The sequence below is a fragment of the Paralichthys olivaceus genome, chromosome 22 (genome assembly GCF_024713975.1).
Source record: "Paralichthys olivaceus isolate ysfri-2021 chromosome 22, ASM2471397v2, whole genome shotgun sequence".
NCBI lineage: Eukaryota > Metazoa > Chordata > Actinopteri > Pleuronectiformes > Paralichthyidae > Paralichthys > Paralichthys olivaceus.
The window spans coordinates 5914649-5932451 of record NC_091114.1 but is presented as its reverse complement, the minus strand read 5'-3'; the positions used below and the strand labels follow the sequence as shown (position 1 = coordinate 5932451).

The window sequence follows — 17803 nt, the reverse complement described above, 5'->3', positions numbered from 1 at the left end:
AGTAGTATAATGTACTCTTAGTGCTTCAGATGTCTCTCACCATGTGATTCTATTTAAAGAACAAAGATTCACATCATAGGTGGCAGTGATCATGTGATCAGTGTTGTCCTGCTGGCCAATCAACACAAGTCTTTACTCTGAAGAGAGGAGAAAGTGTCGGGCTGTTTGTCATTCAACACGACGATTTCAACATGATGACATCTCCGCAGTTCATTCTCTACCTGACATGTTTCCTCTTTGGGAAAATGGGTGAGTTGTGTGTTTTATAAATATTCAGTCGGTCCTGATGCTGATTACGATTTCATTTCTGTCACATAAAATTAACTGTTGTTTTGCTTTTCTCCTTTTTCTCTTCAGTTCAGATGCATCATTTTAACTTGTCTCATCAACACAGAGGATTTAAATCAGTTGATGTTGGAGACAACTTGACTTTCAAATGTTTATATGAGAGGGAGGACAATGCAATTCATTGGTTCAAGCAAACACCAGGACAGAAGCCTCGAATTATCTCAGTGACTTACAAGTTATCGAAAGATTTTTCATTATTAAATGAATTCAAGAACAATCCACGCTTCACTCTGGAATCTACTGATGTTGTGAGTCACCTAAAAATCTCAGATGTGCAACTTTCAGACTCAGCTACTTACTACTGTTCAAAGAGTAATTTATTTGAGTTTGAGTTCATGGAGGGCGTCACTGTCAGTGTGAAAGGTTCAGGGTTGAACATCCAGGCTCTGGTGCATCAGTCTGAGAACATCCAGCCAGGAGGCTCTGTGACTCTCAGCTGTACAGTTCACACTGGGACCTGTGATGGAGAACACAGTGTTTCCTGGTTCAAGAACTCTGAAGAACCTCAGTCAGGACTCATTTACACCCACGGAGACAGGAAGGATCAGTGTGAGAGGAAACCTGACACACAGACACACACCTGTGTCTACAACTTGTCAATGAGACTGAACCGTTCTCATGCTGGGACCTACTACTGTGCTGTCGCTGCATGTGGACACATACTGTTTGGAAACGGGACCAAGCTGGACTTTAAAGGTAACAAGGAGTTTTTTAAAGATTGTTACATTTGTTAAATAGTGGTGGAAAGCTCAGTGATGTCTCCTGATGTCTGGCTCTCTGCAGAGGTGGTGGACTATCTTCACTTGGTGTATTTCTTGAGTGGAGCTTTGGCGTTCACCACAATCCTGGTTGTTTCTCTGGCTTACACAACACAAAGAGCGTCCAAGACAAACTGCTGCCAGTGCTCAGGTGAGGTAATCCTCATCATTTATATTTGTTGATGTGAATTCAGTTTGCATGATACTGAAGAACAGCAAAGACATTCATGAGTTAGTGTTGCAACATGTTACTTGAGCATCTAGATTCATTGAAAGAGAGAAAGGGAAATCTCTTATGGTGCATTCACACGTTGCAGGATTTGTGCTTATCCACATTCACACTAACAAACACAACCCAGTGCTACCTGAAGCTGATCAGTGGCCAGTTTGAGCACCTACTAGCACGGACTGGTGCCAGGACCTGCCAGTGCTGATTGGCTTTCATGATATTGCATCACGCAAATGTTGTAGAAATATTTCAACTCAAGTTATAGACATGAATGACATCAAGTTGGTCCAGCTCGATTGAATTAGAAGCGAGTGTTGGGCCTTGGTGCCAGTGTGCGCTCTTCACAACGTTATTCTAGTTGTTCTCTAAAACAGATTTTAATAACATCATCATGCATTTAGATTTTAATATACTTATTTGTAAATTGAAGAAAATAGCCGTCATGAAAACATTGTCCATGCCACAGATTGAGAGTGGTAATAAAGTGCTGGTGTTTGTTTATGCAGTACTGCACCATGACTCAATCTCAATGAAGTGATGGACACATTTACTTCATGACCTTTGATCCATCTAATAGAGTCACCCCACATCCAGTTCATCAGCTCATTGCATCTTGAATAAGACTTTTGTTGTTGTCTTTTGTCACAACTAGACTCTCAAGCAGCTGCAGCAGCTCTGAATATGGAGGTAAGTGTTAGTGTTGCACTACTTTAGTAGCTTTGAATATCTACCACACACTTTTTTATATTTTTTGACCTATGAACTAAGAATTAAATCCTATGACTGATCTTTGATGAAATACATTAATGCTGGTTTCAATATCACATTTATTACATTCATTTTTTTTTCCAATCTACATTAAAGGGTTGAACATGGCTCATAACGCCACCTAGTGTTTCAAACAATCTTGGAACTTGCAGGACCAATGCTTCCGTAGAGTAAACCATTTGGGACGTCTCTTCGTCATGAAAGTTTTATATATATTTACACAGCGATATTTCTGTTGCAGAAGTGTGTGTGCTGCTACGGGAGTTGTTGACCATAGACGATATAGATAACCTAGCTTTAGCAAACTAATTCGTATGTCGTACATGTGTCTTAGCCCCACCTCCCAGCGCTGCATTCTAACAGCAGTTTTTAAATTTCCATGGACTTTGGGTGAAGTTAGACTTTAATAATTCTGTTCTCAACACTTGTCTACATCAGCTACGTTCAGACACATGTCCTCCTAATATGGCAAATGACTTTTATGTTTTATTAGCAGGTTCATCAAGATGCAGACAACCTACATTACGCTGCTTTAATGGAGCACAGGTTCAGCAGAGCAAGAAGACAAACAGACGGTGACAGGACTGAATGTGTGTACTCCAGTGTAAAGATCTAGAGCTGAACATGTTTCACTTCCATACCTTCTGAATGTAAAGCTTTTTAATGCAAAATAAATAAAGATATTAAATCAGCCAAACTAATTTGATGTTGTCAGTTGCCATATTTTCCACTCCCACTAAATACAGAATATACTTCTTGAACTTAACCACGTTATTTAATAATTCCGTACACCTCACATGTGAGGATCTTTATTTAGCCTCTGTGTGGTCGACAGTCTAAAGACCCTCTGCTCTCTTTGTCTGAGCACTTTCAAACAGGAAGTCTCTGCAGTGTCTTCACTTCACCCCAGCAGAATATTTCAAGTAAACAGTAATGAAATGACCAGAAGTTGCTCTCATCAAGCAGTGTCATGAAATAGGGATTCAAAGTGTTAAACTCACACATATCCACAAATAAAATGTGAAATCATTACTCATGAAATCATATTTATTACTCTATCAACCACATGGTAGCCATGATCCAGTCTGTGGGACTTGAAAGGGGCAGATGAAGCAATAGAACAAGTTCCCCACAGCCCACAGCAAATAAAAAGAGATCTCACAAAATATGATCACATTTTCTGATGTAGTACACAAACCACTGCCCTCATCTTTGCTGATATCTTTTTGTTTTCAAGTCACATGTTCTCCTACACACATTGGGATTGCTGTCGTCTGACAGCCCAAAGTGTTGACAGTAAACTGGCCCTTTAACCATTAACATGAAATACTAGCAGATAGTAACCAACTGACAGGAAGGATCTGGATCATTTCTGCCTTAGAAATTGCCCTTAAGTTATTTTTACAGTTTGATAGCTCGGTAACTACAACATCCAATCTCCTGTACAGGTAAAATATCTGTAATCTTTGTGTTTTTTCTAGATGTTGCTTTAAATAAAAACGCTGTGATAGAACAATCTTTTCACAGCTTCCTGTATGGTCTGCAGTCACAAGATGAGATTGTTGTATGCTTTGCCAAGAGTCGGATATATTTTTGTTCATTAGCCTCTGCTCTGTGTTTTTGTGTCCGTGTGGTTTCAAGAAGGACCAAAGCAACCATCTATTTCTAGTTCTTTAAATAGTTAGATAGGTAGCCAACCTCATACTTATTTTTTTAAGTCCAGACTAACTGATGTTTCACAACCAACAAAACACAAATAGAATAACATTTTCAAATTTGCCATTTGCAATCATGTACTGTTTGAAGCAATTGCATTGTTGTTGTGTTGTGCATTTTGTGTTTTCATTGTTTTCATTTTGATCCAGTCATGTTAAACTTTGACAGGGAGAAAATATGAGGGCTATGATATATACACCATGAATGTGTGTCATCTACATATCACGTCTGAAAGCTTGTTGCTGTTACTGACTTATATTAAAGTTGTTACCTCTGATAACGAGTTTACGTTTTCACCCTTGTCTTAGCTGGTTGGGAGAAGCGTAGGGCATGGGCCAAGAAATAAACCATTCATTTTGATGCATGTCTGGAAAAAAGTGGCTGATCCAGGATTTTTTTCATCACTTTCTTCCGCATTGCAAGACAGGACTTTTTGATATTTTAACAGATTTGCCAGGGATTCATTCATGGATTCAATCTATTCATTCATCTTGATATAAGAAAATAAGTGTGTAAAAAGGGGGGGGGGGGTTACAGATCTCTTGCATGTCAATCAAAAAAAATGATTTGTATGGCTCATATTCACAAATCACAAATTGTCTTATAGAGCTTAACAAGGTGCAGCATCCTCTGTCCTTAACCCTCAACAATAGTCCATGATCAGTTGCCATTACGATCAAGATCCATCATCGTAATCCATGATCACAATCCACCATCACAATCCACAATCCATCATTACGATCCACGATCAGCTGCCACCACGATCTCTGATTTGTGTATCTCCACCATGATCATGATCCACCATCACAATCCACCATTACTGTAACGGGTAAGGTTTGGACCCAAATGCAGCACACAAGCGTTGGACAGTTGGTTACAGTCTTTATTGTCGCGTAGCTCACAGCAGATCAGGCAGGCAAATACAAAAACAGTCCGGAGATAAGTACTGGAAAGTCCTGCATGAAGACGTTGAACAAACTCGCCAGTCTGGTATCAAGACGTAGAACAATCTGGCAACTGACTGAGAGAGGAGCTGGTGAATATATACTGGACTGACTGCAGGTGATGAGGAGCACCTGTATTGGCTTGATGAGAGGGTGTGGCTTGGCTGGCAGATGAAGCAGAGGCGGAGTCCATAGAAAAGTACTGAGAAGTGGGAGGATGGGAGACTGACTGTGAGACTGACTGTGACAGAACCCCCCCCATCAAGGGACGGCTCCTGACGTCCCACAAAGCCGGCATGCAGGGTGGGGGGAAGAGAGACTGACCGTGACAATGACAATCATAATCCATCACCTCAATCCACCACCATGACACAATCTATCACTTCATTCCATCACCATGACACAATCTATCATTTCGATCACGATCCATCACCACTATCCATAGTCAGGATCCTCCATCACAATCCACCATTACAATCACTATACGTGCTAGTGTACTTAGCACGATGTTACTAAATGGCCATGCCTGCATGTGGTGAACACAACTCAGTGAAGATGGTTGTATTGAGAAAAGCTTGAGAAACACTGAACTTTACTCTTCTGCTGTGAATATAAACGTCTTTAAAATTTCACTGATTCATTTAGAATCGTGATGAGCTTTTACTGAGTGCTTAGTCTCAAGGAAAACATAACATCAATTTATATGCAGATGACAAACAACTATTTCTCTTTTAACCCCAATGATTCTGATCAAGTCCTTAGAATTCTTGCAGTCAAATGAAAAGGAAAGAATCCAAAAACCCATGAACAAGAAACACTGTGCTAAAAGGCACTCAAAAAGTTAAATAGGCTGAACAGAAAAAAAGAGAAAGAACTAGAACTCACGAGAGAAGGGAACTGATGGTGGAGGAATGACGACAGGGTGGTGAGACGGCCAAGTAGACGACCACACACTGACATAGACAAAGAGAAGCACAGAGACATATATACAGGGGAGGCAGAGGTGATTGGACACAGGTGAAACACATGAGGAACTGGTGCAGGCAATCACAAGGGTGGGAAACAGGACGAAGAAAGGAAGTACAGGTGGAAACACACAAGGAGCAAACCTTCAAAACTTCAACAGTAATAGCCATTCCACTCTTTGTCAGACGGATCTCCTGAGGAAGAGTGTTCCAAACTCCTCATCCTCTTTTAAAGAGACATTTTATACATGTGTTGTCTTAGTCTTTTGTCTCCTGTAAGTTGTATAAATATATTTTAATCTAGCTATGATCTTACCAACTGCTTTTTATTCATTTATGTGAGACTGTATTGTTTTACTCTTTTTGTATCAGTAACATTTGAATCCTTATTTTTGTGTTCTTGTGTTTACTTTTAATTATTTTCTACTGTTTGTCCTCAATTCTACACTTTTAACATGTGAAGCACCCTGTAACTGTGTTTTGAAAGGTGCTACATGAATCATTGAATAAACTTGTAGTAGTAGTAGTATAATGTACTCTTAGTGCTTCAGATGTCTCTCACCAAGTGATTCTATTTAAAGAACAAAGATTCACATCATAGGTGGCAGTGATCATGTGATCAGTGTTGCCCTGCTGGCCAATCAACACAAGTCTTTACTCTGAAGAGAGGAGAAACTGTCGGGCTGTTTGTCATTCAACACGACGATTTCAACATGATGACATCTCCGCAGTTCATTCTCTACCTGACATGTTTCCTCTTCGGGGAAATGGGTGAGTTGTGTGTTTTATAAATATTCAGTCGGTCCTGATGCTGATTACGATTTCATTTCTGTCACATAAAATTAACTGTTATTTTGCTTTTCTCCTTTTTCTCTTCAGCTCAGATGCATCATTTTAACTTGTCTCATCAACACAGAGGATTTAGATCAGTTGATGTTGGAGACAACTTGACTTTCCAGTGTTTCTATGAGAGGGACAATACAATTTATTGGTACAAGCAAACACCAGGACAGAAGCCTCGAACTATATCAGTGACTTACAAAGTCACTAAAGATTGTTTGTTCAAGAATGAATTCAAGAACAATCCACGCTTCACTCTGGAATCTACTGATGTTGTCAGTCACCTAAATATCTCAGATGTGCAACTTTCAGACTCAGCTACTTACTACTGTTTAAAGAGTAATTCATATGAGTTTGAGTTCACGGAGGGCGTCACTGTCAGTGTGAAAGGTTCAGGGTTGAACATCCAGGCTCTGGTGCATCAGTCTGAGAACATCCAGCCAGGAGGCTCTGTGACTCTCAGCTGTACAGTTCACACTGGGACCTGTGATGGAGAACACAGTGTTTACTGGTTCAAGAACTCTGAAGAACCTCAGTCAGGACTCATTTACACCCACGGAGACAGGAAGGATCAGTGTGAGAGGAAACCTGACACACAGACACACACCTGTGTCTACAACTTGTCAATGAGACTGAACCGTTCTCATGCTGGGACCTACTACTGTGCTGTCGCTGCATGTGGACACATACTGTTTGGAAACGGGACCAAGCTGGACGTTGATGGTGAGTCACTACCAGAGACTGTCTCACTTGATGTATTGTGACAGTTGGGACCAAACAATTGGTAAAACCCTGTCCTGTCTGAATGTCCCTCCTGACGGTGACCCAACAATGCTTCACCACCAGTGGACGGTGGTGGTGTGCACCACAACTAAATAGAATTTTTTATTTATGATTATTATTGGTGATGATAACGATGAACATAGTAATGGTTATAATATACTGTTATTATAAATAACACTAGTGGTGACAAGACATGAATTATTAAGTATGAGTGCAGCTTTTTTTCCTTTTCTTTTTTTCCCTCAATGATCATATTATTATTACTATTATTATTATTGTGATGTGGACATTATTGTTGTTATAGTGGTCAAATGGTTCATATCATAATATGATAATAATTATTATACGATTATGAGTGTTATTCATACTATTTTTTCTTTTAATATAGAAATGTCTTGTGTTGTCTCTTCTCTTGCAAAGTTAAATGAAATTTTAAAGAGAAGAGTCAGAATTACTAGAATTTCTCCTGTTGCAGATGAGGTGAACTGGACGGTGTTTTTCCTAAGTGGAGCTTTGACATTCACCATCAGTGTTTTGCTGGCTGTGTTACTGTACAAGATAAACAAGAGAACATGCTGGAGATGTTCAGGTAACCACTCATCTCTAGATAGAGTTCAGTTTAGATTTTGAGCAAAATGATAATAATACATTTTATTTCAAGGCACCTTTCTAGATAAGGACACCTTAAAACATTTCATAAATAAATGCATGAATCATAAAACATGAATTATAGTTTCATGTTTCACATTAAATTAAAAACCAAGGTTCAAATCAGGTTAAGAGGTAAAGGCACCTAACAGTACATGTGTGGACAAAAGAGTGACTCAAAGTTTTTATATGTGTTTCATACCCAGAGTCTTGTACACAACCATCATCTCCCTCCACAACAAATGCAGAGGTAAATATAATCTTTTTAAGTGTGAAATTTACATTCCACAACAAACACGTTTTTCATCAGGAGCCATCTTGATGTACTTATATGTTGTTTCTAGGTCAACCAAGATGCAGATGGCCTCCATTACGCTGCGATAAATGTGAAAGTGGCCAGCAGATCAAGACGACAGAGGGACAACACCAGGGATGAATGTGTGTACTCAGGTGTTAAACTGTAGAATTGTGTGTTTTAGAACCGTCTTTGTTTGAGATGTGGGATTTCTCAGTCCTTCTTTAGTGGTGGAGCATGATTCTGGTCTATTATGCTTTTTTATCCTTTTTCCAATTATTAATGTTGCTTTTTTTGTGATTAATGATCAAATACAACAACAACGTGTGGGAGGGGGGCAATGTTTGGACAGTTGCTGTTGGTCTTTGTTGGTTTGACACTTTGACGATGACATATGGAAAACAGTGATTAAACTTCATGTAATGAAAGTTTGTGGCTCCGTCTGTGTGTGTGTGCAGCGAGTGACGGCTTCGTCGTTGATCTGCTGTGTGTTCACATAGGGAGTGTGTCTGCTGAGAAGCTGCTACGTGAGGTGATGACGTCTGTATTTCCTTGAATAAAAGAAGGTTCCTTCTCAACTAAATGCCAGAACACTATGATATGAAGCTGTGCATCTTCCTGTCCTACAATAATAACAATATAAACCTTGTTAAAACAAATGAATGGATTCAGTCGACAGAGAGATAGAGTGCGTTTTACTTTGAAACAGGAACAGGAAGTGTTGCAAATATTTATATTTGTGACATATTCAACAGACATGGAAACGGTGGTAAAAGTATTTTCACTGTCTTTTTTGCTGTGACCTATGACTGACGTTATTAATTAAACACACAGTCACACTGAAGTCTCTCTCTGCTGTACTGCTGCACCAGCAGTAAAAGGTTTTCTATCTAAACCATGAGATTTCATTAATTTCTTCATCAAAGCCATCCACCTGTCTCTTAGACCCCATCCCAACCAGGCTGCTCAAGGATGTTCTACCTCTAGTTAGCCCTTCTTTTTTGACTATGATTAATCTGTCTTTATTATCAGGATTTGTACCACAGTTCTTTAAAGTAGCTGTAATTCAACCTCTACTTAAAAAGTCCACTCTAGATCCAGAGGTTTTAGCCAATTACAGACCAATATCAAATCTTCCCTTTCTCTCGAAGATCCTTGAGAAAGCTGTAGCCAATCAGCTGCGTGACTTTCTCCATAAGAACAGTTTATTTGAGGATTTTCAGTCAGGATTTAGAGTGCATCATAGCACAGAGACTGCACTAGTCAAAGTTACAAATGACCTCCTAATGGCTTCAGACAAAGGACTCATCTCTGAACTTGTCTTGTTAGATCTCAGTGCTGCATTCGACACCATTGACCATCAAATTCTTTTACAGAGACTGGAACATCAAATTGGCATCAAAGGAACCGCCTTAAGCTGGTTTAAGTCCTATTTTTTAGATTGATCTCAGTTTGTTCATATCAATGATGAATCCTCCGTACATACCAAAGTTTGTCACAGAGTCCCACAAGGTTCTGTGTTAGGACCACTTCTATTCAGTTTATATATGATTCCTTTTGGGAACATTATTAGGAATCACTCCATTAATTTTCTTTTTTAATGCCGATGACAACCAATTATACTTATCGATCAAGCCTGATGAAACCAATCAGTTAATTAAACTTCAAGAATGTCTTAAGGATATAAAAAGTTGGAAGACCTACAATTTTCTGATGCTAAATTCAGACAAGACTGAAGTTCTTGTAATTGGACCCAAAAACCTCAGAAACTCTCTTTCTAGAGACGTAGTTACTTTGGACGGGATCACCCTGGCCTCCAGCTCCACTATTAAGAATCTCGGAGTTGTTTTTGATCAGGATCTTTCCTTTAATGTCCATATAAAACAAATTTCAAAGACTGCTTTCTTCCACTTACGTAACATCGACGCATTGTTTCTGAAACGGATGCAGAAAAACTGGTCCATGCATTTGTTACTTCTAGGCTGGACTATTGCAACTCTTTGTTATCAGGTTGCTCCAATAAGTCTCTTAGGACTTTGCAGCTAATTCAGAATGCTGCTGCACGTGTTCTAACAGGAACCATGATCAGAGATCACATCTCTCCCATTTTGGCTTCTTCACATTGGCTACCGGTTAAATCCAGAATAGAATTTAAAATTATCCTCCTCACATACAAAGCTCTTCATGGGCAAGCACCATCATATCTCAAAGAGCTCATAGTACCCTACTACCCCTCCAGAACACTACGCTCTCAGAATGCTAGGTTCCTTGTGGTTCCCATAGTCTCCAAAAGTAGATTGGGAGCCATAGCTTTCAGTTATCAAGCTCCTCTTCTGTGGAACAAACTACCATTTTGGGTTCGGGAGGCAGACACGGTCAACACTTTTAAGAGTAGACTTAAGACTTTCCTCTTTGATAGAGCTTATAGTTAGGGCTGGCTCAGGTCAGCCCTTAGTTATGCTGCTATAGGATTAGACTGCCGGGGGACACCCCCCCTCTCTCTCTATTCATCCCCATCTCTAAACATACATGTCTCATTAATGCATGTTACTAACTAAACTTCTTCCCTGGAGTTTCTGTGCTCTCTCGTCCAGCAGGTTCTCATGGTTCATGGCTGCTCCCTGTATTGGATCGTGCTTCCCACTACTGCCATGGCCCTGCCTGACATTCACTCTTGTTATTACTATTAGTCATAAGTCCATGACATTAATATTAACTTGTTTATTATTGTAGCATTGTTACATATTACCACCACTGCTACTATAATCATTGTTTTTCATTGTAATTGTACAATCTGCTTCTGTTGCTTTGTTCTGTACATGTGACATCCATTGCACGTCTGTCCGTCCTGGGAGAGGGATCCCTCCTCTGTGGCTCTCCCTGAAAGTGAGGGAGGATGGGACACTGACTGTGAGACTGACTGTGACAGAACCCCCCCATCAAGGGACGGCTCCTGACATCCCAAAAAGCTGGCATGCAGGGTGGGGGGAAGAGAGACTGACTGTGACAATTACAATCATAATCCATCACCTCAATCCACCACCATGACACAATCTATCACTTCATTCCATCACCATGACACAATCTATCATTTTGATCACGATCCATCACCACTATCCATAGTCAGGATCCACCATCACAATCCACCGTTACAATCACTATACGTGCTAGTGTACTTAGCACGATGTTACTAAATGACCATGCCTGCATGTGGTGAACACAACTCAGTGAAGATGGTTGTATTGAGAAAAGCTTGAGAAACACTGAACTTTACTCTTCTGCTGTGAATATAAACGTCTTTAAAATTTCACTGATTCATTTAGAATCGTGAAGAGCTTTTACTGAGTGCTTAGTCTCAAGGAAAACATAACATCAATTTATATGCAGATGACACACAACTCTATTTCTCTTTTAACCCCAATGATTCTGATCAAGTCCTTAGAATTCTTGCAGTCAAATGAAAAGGAAAGAATCCAAAAACCCATGAACAAGAAACACTGTGCTAAAAGGCACTCAAAAAGTTAAATAGGCTGAACAGAAAAAAAGAGAAAGAACTAGAACTCACGAGAGAAGGGAACTGATGGTGGAGGAATGACGACAGGGTGGTGAGACGGCCAAGTAGACGACCACGAACTGACATAGACAAAGAGAAGCACAGAGACATATATACAGGGGAGGCAGAGGTGATTGGACACAGGTGAAACACATGAGGAACTGGTGCAGGCAATCACAAGGGTGGGAAACAGGACGAAGAAAGGAAGTACAGGTGGAAACACACAAGGAGCAAACCTTCAAAACTTCAACACTAATAGCCATTCCACTCTTTGTCAGACGGATCTCCTGAGGAAGATTGTTCCAAACTCCTCATCCTCTTTTAAAGAGACATTTTATACATGTGTTGTCTTACTCCTTTGGCTCCTTTAACTTTTATAAATATATTTTAATCTAGCTATGATCTTACCAACTGCTTTTTATTCATTTATGTGAGACTGTATTGTTTTACTCTTTTTGTATCAGTAACATTTGTATCCTTATATTTGTGTTCTTGTGTTTACTTTTAATTCTTTTCTATTGTTTGTCCTCAATTCTTCACTTTAAATTTGTAAAGCACCTTGTAACTGTGTTTTGAAAGGTGCTACATGAATCATTGAATAAACTTGTAGTAGTAGTAGTATAATGTACTCTAAGTGCTTCAGATGTCTCTCACCATGTGATTCTATTTAAAGAACAAAGATTCACATCATAGGTGGCAGTGATCATGTGATCAGTGGTGTCCTGCTGGCCAATCAACACAAGTCTTTACTCTGAAGAGAGGAGAAAGTGTCGGGCTGTTTGTCATTCAACACTACGATTTCAACATGATGACATCTCCGCAGTTCATTCTCTACCTGACATGTTTCCTCTTCGGGAAAATGGGTGAGTTGTGTGTTTTATAAATATTCAGTCGGTCCTGATGCTGATTACGATTTCATTTCTGTCACATAAAATTAACTGTTGTTTTGCTTTTCTCCTTTTTCTCTTCAGCTCAGATGCATCATTTTATCTTGTCTCAACAACACAGAGGATTTAAATCAGTTGATGTTGGAGACAACTTGACTTTCAAGTGTTTCTATGAGAGGGAGGAGATAAGGATTTTTTGGTTCAAGCAAACACCAGGACAGAAGCCTCGAATTATTGCAATGACTTACAAATTCTCTAAAGAAATTTCGTTATTTAATGAATTCAAGAACAATTCACTCTTCACTCTGGAATCTACTGATGTTGTGAGTCACCTAAAAATCTCAGATGTGCAAATTTCAGACTCAGCTACTTACTACTGTTTAAAGAGTCGTTCATATGTGTTTGAGTTCATGGAGGGCGTCACTGTCAGTGTGAAAGGTTCAGGGTTGAACATCCAGGCTCTGGTGCATCAGTCTGAGAACATCCAGCCAGGAGGCTCTGTGACTCTCAGCTGTACAGTTCACACTGGGACCTGTGATGGAGAACACAGTGTTTACTGGTTCAAGAACTCTGAAGAACCTCAGTCAGGACTCATTTACACCCACGGAGACAGGAAGGATCAGTGTGAGAGGAAACCTGACACACAGACACACACCTGTGTCTACAACTTGTCACTGAGACTGAACCGTTCTCATGCTGGGACCTACTACTGTGCTGTCGCTGCATGTGGACACATACTGTTTGGAAACGGGACCAAGCTGGACGTTGATGGTGAGTCACTACCAGAGACTGTCTCACTTGATGTATTGTGACAGTTGGGACCAAACAATTGGTAAAATCCTGTCCTGTCTGAATGTCCCTCCTGACGGTGACCCAACAATGCTTCACCACCAGTGGACGGTGGTGGTGTGCACCACAACTAAATAGAATTTTTTATTTATGATTATTATTGGTGATGATAACGATGATCATAGTAATGGTTATAATATACTGTTATTATAAATAACACTAGTGGTGACAAGACGTGAATTATTAAGTATGAGTGCAGCTTTTTTTCCCTCCATGATCATATTATTATTATTATTATTAATATTGTGATGGGGACATTATTGTTGTTATAGTGGTCAGATGGTTCATATCATGATATGATCACTATTATTACATGATTATTAGTTTTGTTATTATAATTATTAATATTTTTTTTTCTTTTAATATAGAAATGTCTCGTCACTTGTCTTGCAAAGGTAAATTAAAAATTAAAAAAGAGGAAACAGAATTACTAGAATTTCTCCTGTTGCAGATGAGGTGAACTGGACGGTGTTTTTCCTGAGTGGAGCTTTGACATTCACCATCAGTGTTTTGCTGGCTGTGTTACTGTACAAGATAAACAAGAGAACATGCTGGAGATGTTCAGGTAACCACTCATCTCTAGATAGAGTTCAGTTTAGCTTTTGAGCAAAATGATAATAATACATTTATTTCACGGCACCTTTCTAGATAAGGACACCTTAAAACATTTCATAAATAAATGCATGAATTAAAGTTTCATGTTTCACATTAAATTAAAAACCAAGGTTCAAATCAGGTTAAGAGGAAAAGGCACCTAACAGTACATGTGTGGACAAAAGAGTGACTCAAAGTTTTTATATGTGTTTCATACCCAGAGTCTTGTACACAACCATCATCTCCCTCCACAACAAATGCAGAGGTAAATATAATCTTTTTAAGTGTGAAATTTACATTCCGCAACAAACACGTTTTTCATCAGGAGCCATCTTGATGTACTTATATGTCGTTTCTAGGGCAACCAAGATGCAGATGGCCTCCATTACGCTGCGTTAAATGTGAAAGTGGCCAGCAGATCAAGACGACAGAGGGACAACACCAGGGATGAATGTGTGTACTCAGGTGTTAAACTGTAGAATTGTGTGTTTTAGAACCGTCTTTGTTTGAGATGTGGGATTTCTCAGTCTTTCTTTAGTGGTGGAGCATGATTCTGGTCTATTATGCTTTTTTATCCTTTTTCCAAATATAAATGTTGCTTTTTTTGTGATTAATGATCAAATACAACAACAACGTGTGGGGTGGGGGGGGCAGTTGCTGTTGGTCTTTGTTGGTTTGAGACTTTGAAGATGACAGTTGGAAAACAATGATTAAACTTCATGTAATGAAAGTTTGTGGCTCCGTCTGTGTGTGTGTGCAGCGAGTGACGGCTCCGTCGTTGATCTGCTGTGTGTTCACATAGGGAGTGTGTCTGCTGAGAAGCTGCTACGTGAGGTGATGACGTCTGTATTTCCTTGAATAAAAGAAAGCTGCTTTTGTCTCGTGTTGGTCAAAGTCAACTAGTATTTGCTACATTGGTAAATGCTTTGAACAGAAAATAAACCTCTTCCTTATTATCATGACTCGTCACTGTAATAAGTGCTTCAGTTACCTTTATTTGACTTTTCATCCATTTTTTCCGTGATATAAAATATGTTGGTGAGATAAAGAGACTCTCACAGTGTGAATTTCCTGAGAAGGCCCCTAACTTGAAACATTGGTGGCAGTGAACATGTCATCACGTTTCTTCAGTAGGACACACAGAACAGTGTCACTGCAGATTGGCCAATCACAGTCTTGTCTCTGAAGACTGGAGAACGTGTCAAGATTCTTCTCATTTAAAACACAGGAATTCAAACATGATGACTTCTCTCAAGTTTGTCTTCTATCTCACATGTCTCTTCCCAGGGAACATGGGTGAGTTGTGTTTCTGTGACCTTTTCTTCACAATAACTCTTCATGCAATATCTCATCATATTTTCTTTCTATTTTCATTTCATCTGTTCTTATTCTCCTTGCCCTTCAGCTCACAGCTCATCTTATCTGTCCTCCATCGTGCATCAAGACAAACGGTCATCATCAGACAAAGTTGGAGACAATGTGACTTTGCCGTGTTTCTATAAAAGTGAGGATTCAGCATGGCTCCTCTGGTACAAACAAACTCCAGCACAGGAGGTTCATCTCCAGCTTTTACATGTTTAATGCCAAGACCACTTTTTTTAATGAATTCAAGGATGCTGGGTTCTGAAAAAGGCACACATCACTTGACGATTTCTAATCTGAAAGTTTCAGACTCTGGTACTTACTACTGCACACAGCTACATGTTCGTCTTGACGTTTGCACAGGGCGTCACTGTCAGTGTGAAAGGTTCAGGGTTGAACATCCAGGCTCTGGTGCATCAGTCTGAGAACATCCAGCCAGGAGGCTCTGTGACTCTCAGCTGTACAGTTCACACTGGGACCTGTGATGGAGAACACAGTGTTTACTGGTTCAAGAACTCTGAAGAACCTCAGTCAGGACTCATTTACACCCACGGAGACAGGAAGGATCAGTGTGAGAGGAAACCTGACACACAGACACACACCTGTGTCTACAACTTGTCAATGACACTGAACCATTCTCATGCTGGGACCTACTACTGTGCTGTCGCTGCATGTGGACACATACTGTTTGGAAACGGGACAAAGCTGGACGTTGATGGTGAGTCACTACCAGAGCCTATCTCACTTGATGTATTGTGACAGTTGGGACCAAACAATTGGTAAAATCCTGTCCTGTCTGAATGTCCCTCCTGACGGTGACCCAACAATGCTTCACCACCAGTGGACGGTGGTGGTGTGCACCACAACTAAATAGAATTTTTTATTTATGATTATTATTGGTGATGATAACGATGATCATAGTAATGGTTATAATATACTGTTATTATAAATAACACTAGTGGTGACAAGACGTGAATTATTAAGTATGAGTGCAGCTTTTTTTCCCTCCATGATCATATTATTATTATTATTATTAATATTGTGATGGGGACATTATTGTTGTTATAGTGGTCAGATGGTTCATATCATGATATGATCACTATTATTACATGATTATTAGTTTTGTTATTATAATTATTAATATTTTTTTTTCTTTTAATATAGAAATGTCTCGTCACTTGTCTTGCAAAGGTAAATTAAAAATTAAAAAAGAGGAAACAGAATTACTAGAATTTCTCCTGTTGCAGATGAGGTGAACTGGACGGTGTTTTTCCTGAGTGGAGCTTTGACATTCACCATCAGTGTTTTGCTGGCTGTGTTACTGTACAAGATAAACAAGAGAACATGCTGGAGATGTTCAGGTAACCACTCATCTCTAGATAGAGTTCAGTTTAGCTTTTGAGCAAAATGATAATAATACATTTATTTCACGGCACCTTTCTAGATAAGGACACCTTAAAACATTTCATAAATAAATGCATGAATTAAAGTTTCATGTTTCACATTAAATTAAAAACCAAGGTTCAAATCAGGTTAAGAGGAAAAGGCACCTAACAGTACATGTGTGGACAAAAGAGTGACTCAAAGTTTTTATATGTGTTTCATACCCAGAGTCTTGTACACAACCATCATCTCCCTCCACAACAAATGCAGAGGTAAATATAATCTTTTTAAGTGTGAAATTTACATTCCGCAACAAACACGTTTTTCATCAGGAGCCATCTTGATGTACTTATATGTCGTTTCTAGGGCAACCAAGATGCAGATGGCCTCCATTACGCTGCGTTAAATGTGAAAGTGGCCAGCAGATCAAGACGACAGAGGGACAACACCAGGGATGAATGTGTGTACTCAGGTGTTAAACTGTAGAATTGTGTGTTTTAGAACCGTCTTTGTTTGAGATGTGGGATTTCTCAGTCTTTCTTTAGTGGTGGAGCATGATTCTGGTCTATTATGCTTTTTTATCCTTTTTCCAAATATAAATGTTGCTTTTTTTGTGATTAATGATCAAATACAACAACAACGTGTGGGGTGGGGGGGGCAGTTGCTGTTGGTCTTTGTTGGTTTGAGACTTTGAAGATGACAGTTGGAAAACAATGATTAAACTTCATGTAATGAAAGTTTGTGGCTCCGTCTGTGTGTGTGTGCAGCGAGTGACGGCTCCGTCGTTGATCTGCTGTGTGTTCACATAGGGAGTGTGTCTGCTGAGAAGCTGCTACGTGAGGTGATGACGTCTGTATTTCCTTGAATAAAAGAAAGCTGCT

The 17803-nt window shown here is 39.5% G+C and overlaps 3 protein-coding genes and 1 pseudogene across 3 annotated transcripts; all 4 read left to right on the top strand.

The window, feature by feature from the left end:
- Positions 1-145: 145 nt before the first annotated feature.
- Positions 146-2804, top strand: LOC138406607 (uncharacterized). Its single transcript, XM_069519186.1, has 5 exons — positions 146-249; positions 358-1044; positions 1132-1257; positions 1988-2022; positions 2600-2804. The coding sequence occupies exons 1-5, from the start codon at positions 192-194 to the stop codon at positions 2717-2719; spliced, it is 1026 nt and encodes a 341-aa protein (XP_069375287.1). The 5' UTR covers positions 146-191; the 3' UTR covers positions 2720-2804.
- A 3637-nt stretch (positions 2805-6441) lies between these two features.
- Positions 6442-8463, top strand: LOC138406672 (uncharacterized). Its single transcript, XM_069519255.1, has 5 exons — positions 6442-6508; positions 6608-7291; positions 7827-7940; positions 8206-8249; positions 8344-8463. The coding sequence occupies exons 1-5, from the start codon at positions 6442-6444 to the stop codon at positions 8461-8463; spliced, it is 1029 nt and encodes a 342-aa protein (XP_069375356.1).
- A 4189-nt stretch (positions 8464-12652) lies between these two features.
- On the top strand, positions 12653-14656 carry LOC138406671 (uncharacterized). The gene is made up of 5 exons (XM_069519254.1): positions 12653-12719; positions 12819-13505; positions 14035-14148; positions 14399-14442; positions 14537-14656. The coding sequence occupies exons 1-5, from the start codon at positions 12653-12655 to the stop codon at positions 14654-14656; spliced, it is 1032 nt and encodes a 343-aa protein (XP_069375355.1).
- Positions 14657-15288: 632 nt separating this feature from the next.
- LOC138406670 (immunoglobulin kappa light chain-like) lies at positions 15289-17408 on the top strand (annotated as a pseudogene).
- Positions 17409-17803: the final 395 nt, after the last annotated feature.

Excerpts from the sequence above, each read along its gene's own strand:
- LOC138406607 (XM_069519186.1), top strand. The coding sequence starts at position 192 with ATGATGACATCTCCGCAGTTCATTCTCTACCTGACATGTTTCCTCTTT. Across the intron at positions 1,045-1,131 it reads GACCAAGCTGGACTTTAAAG|AGGTGGTGGACTATCTTCAC; the intron begins GTAACAAGGAGT and ends GGCTCTCTGCAG. Across the intron at positions 2,023-2,599 it reads CAGCAGCTCTGAATATGGAG|GTTCATCAAGATGCAGACAA; the intron begins GTAAGTGTTAGT and ends TTTTATTAGCAG.
- LOC138406672 (XM_069519255.1), top strand. The coding sequence starts at position 6,442 with ATGATGACATCTCCGCAGTTCATTCTCTACCTGACATGTTTCCTCTTC. Across the intron at positions 6,509-6,607 it reads CGGGGAAATGGGTGAGTTGT|CTCAGATGCATCATTTTAAC; the intron begins GTGTTTTATAAA and ends TTTTCTCTTCAG. Across the intron at positions 8,250-8,343 it reads CCTCCACAACAAATGCAGAG|GTCAACCAAGATGCAGATGG; the intron begins GTAAATATAATC and ends TGTTGTTTCTAG.
- LOC138406671 (XM_069519254.1), top strand. The coding sequence starts at position 12,653 with ATGATGACATCTCCGCAGTTCATTCTCTACCTGACATGTTTCCTCTTC. Across the intron at positions 13,506-14,034 it reads GACCAAGCTGGACGTTGATG|ATGAGGTGAACTGGACGGTG; the intron begins GTGAGTCACTAC and ends CTCCTGTTGCAG. Across the intron at positions 14,149-14,398 it reads AACATGCTGGAGATGTTCAG|AGTCTTGTACACAACCATCA; the intron begins GTAACCACTCAT and ends TTTCATACCCAG.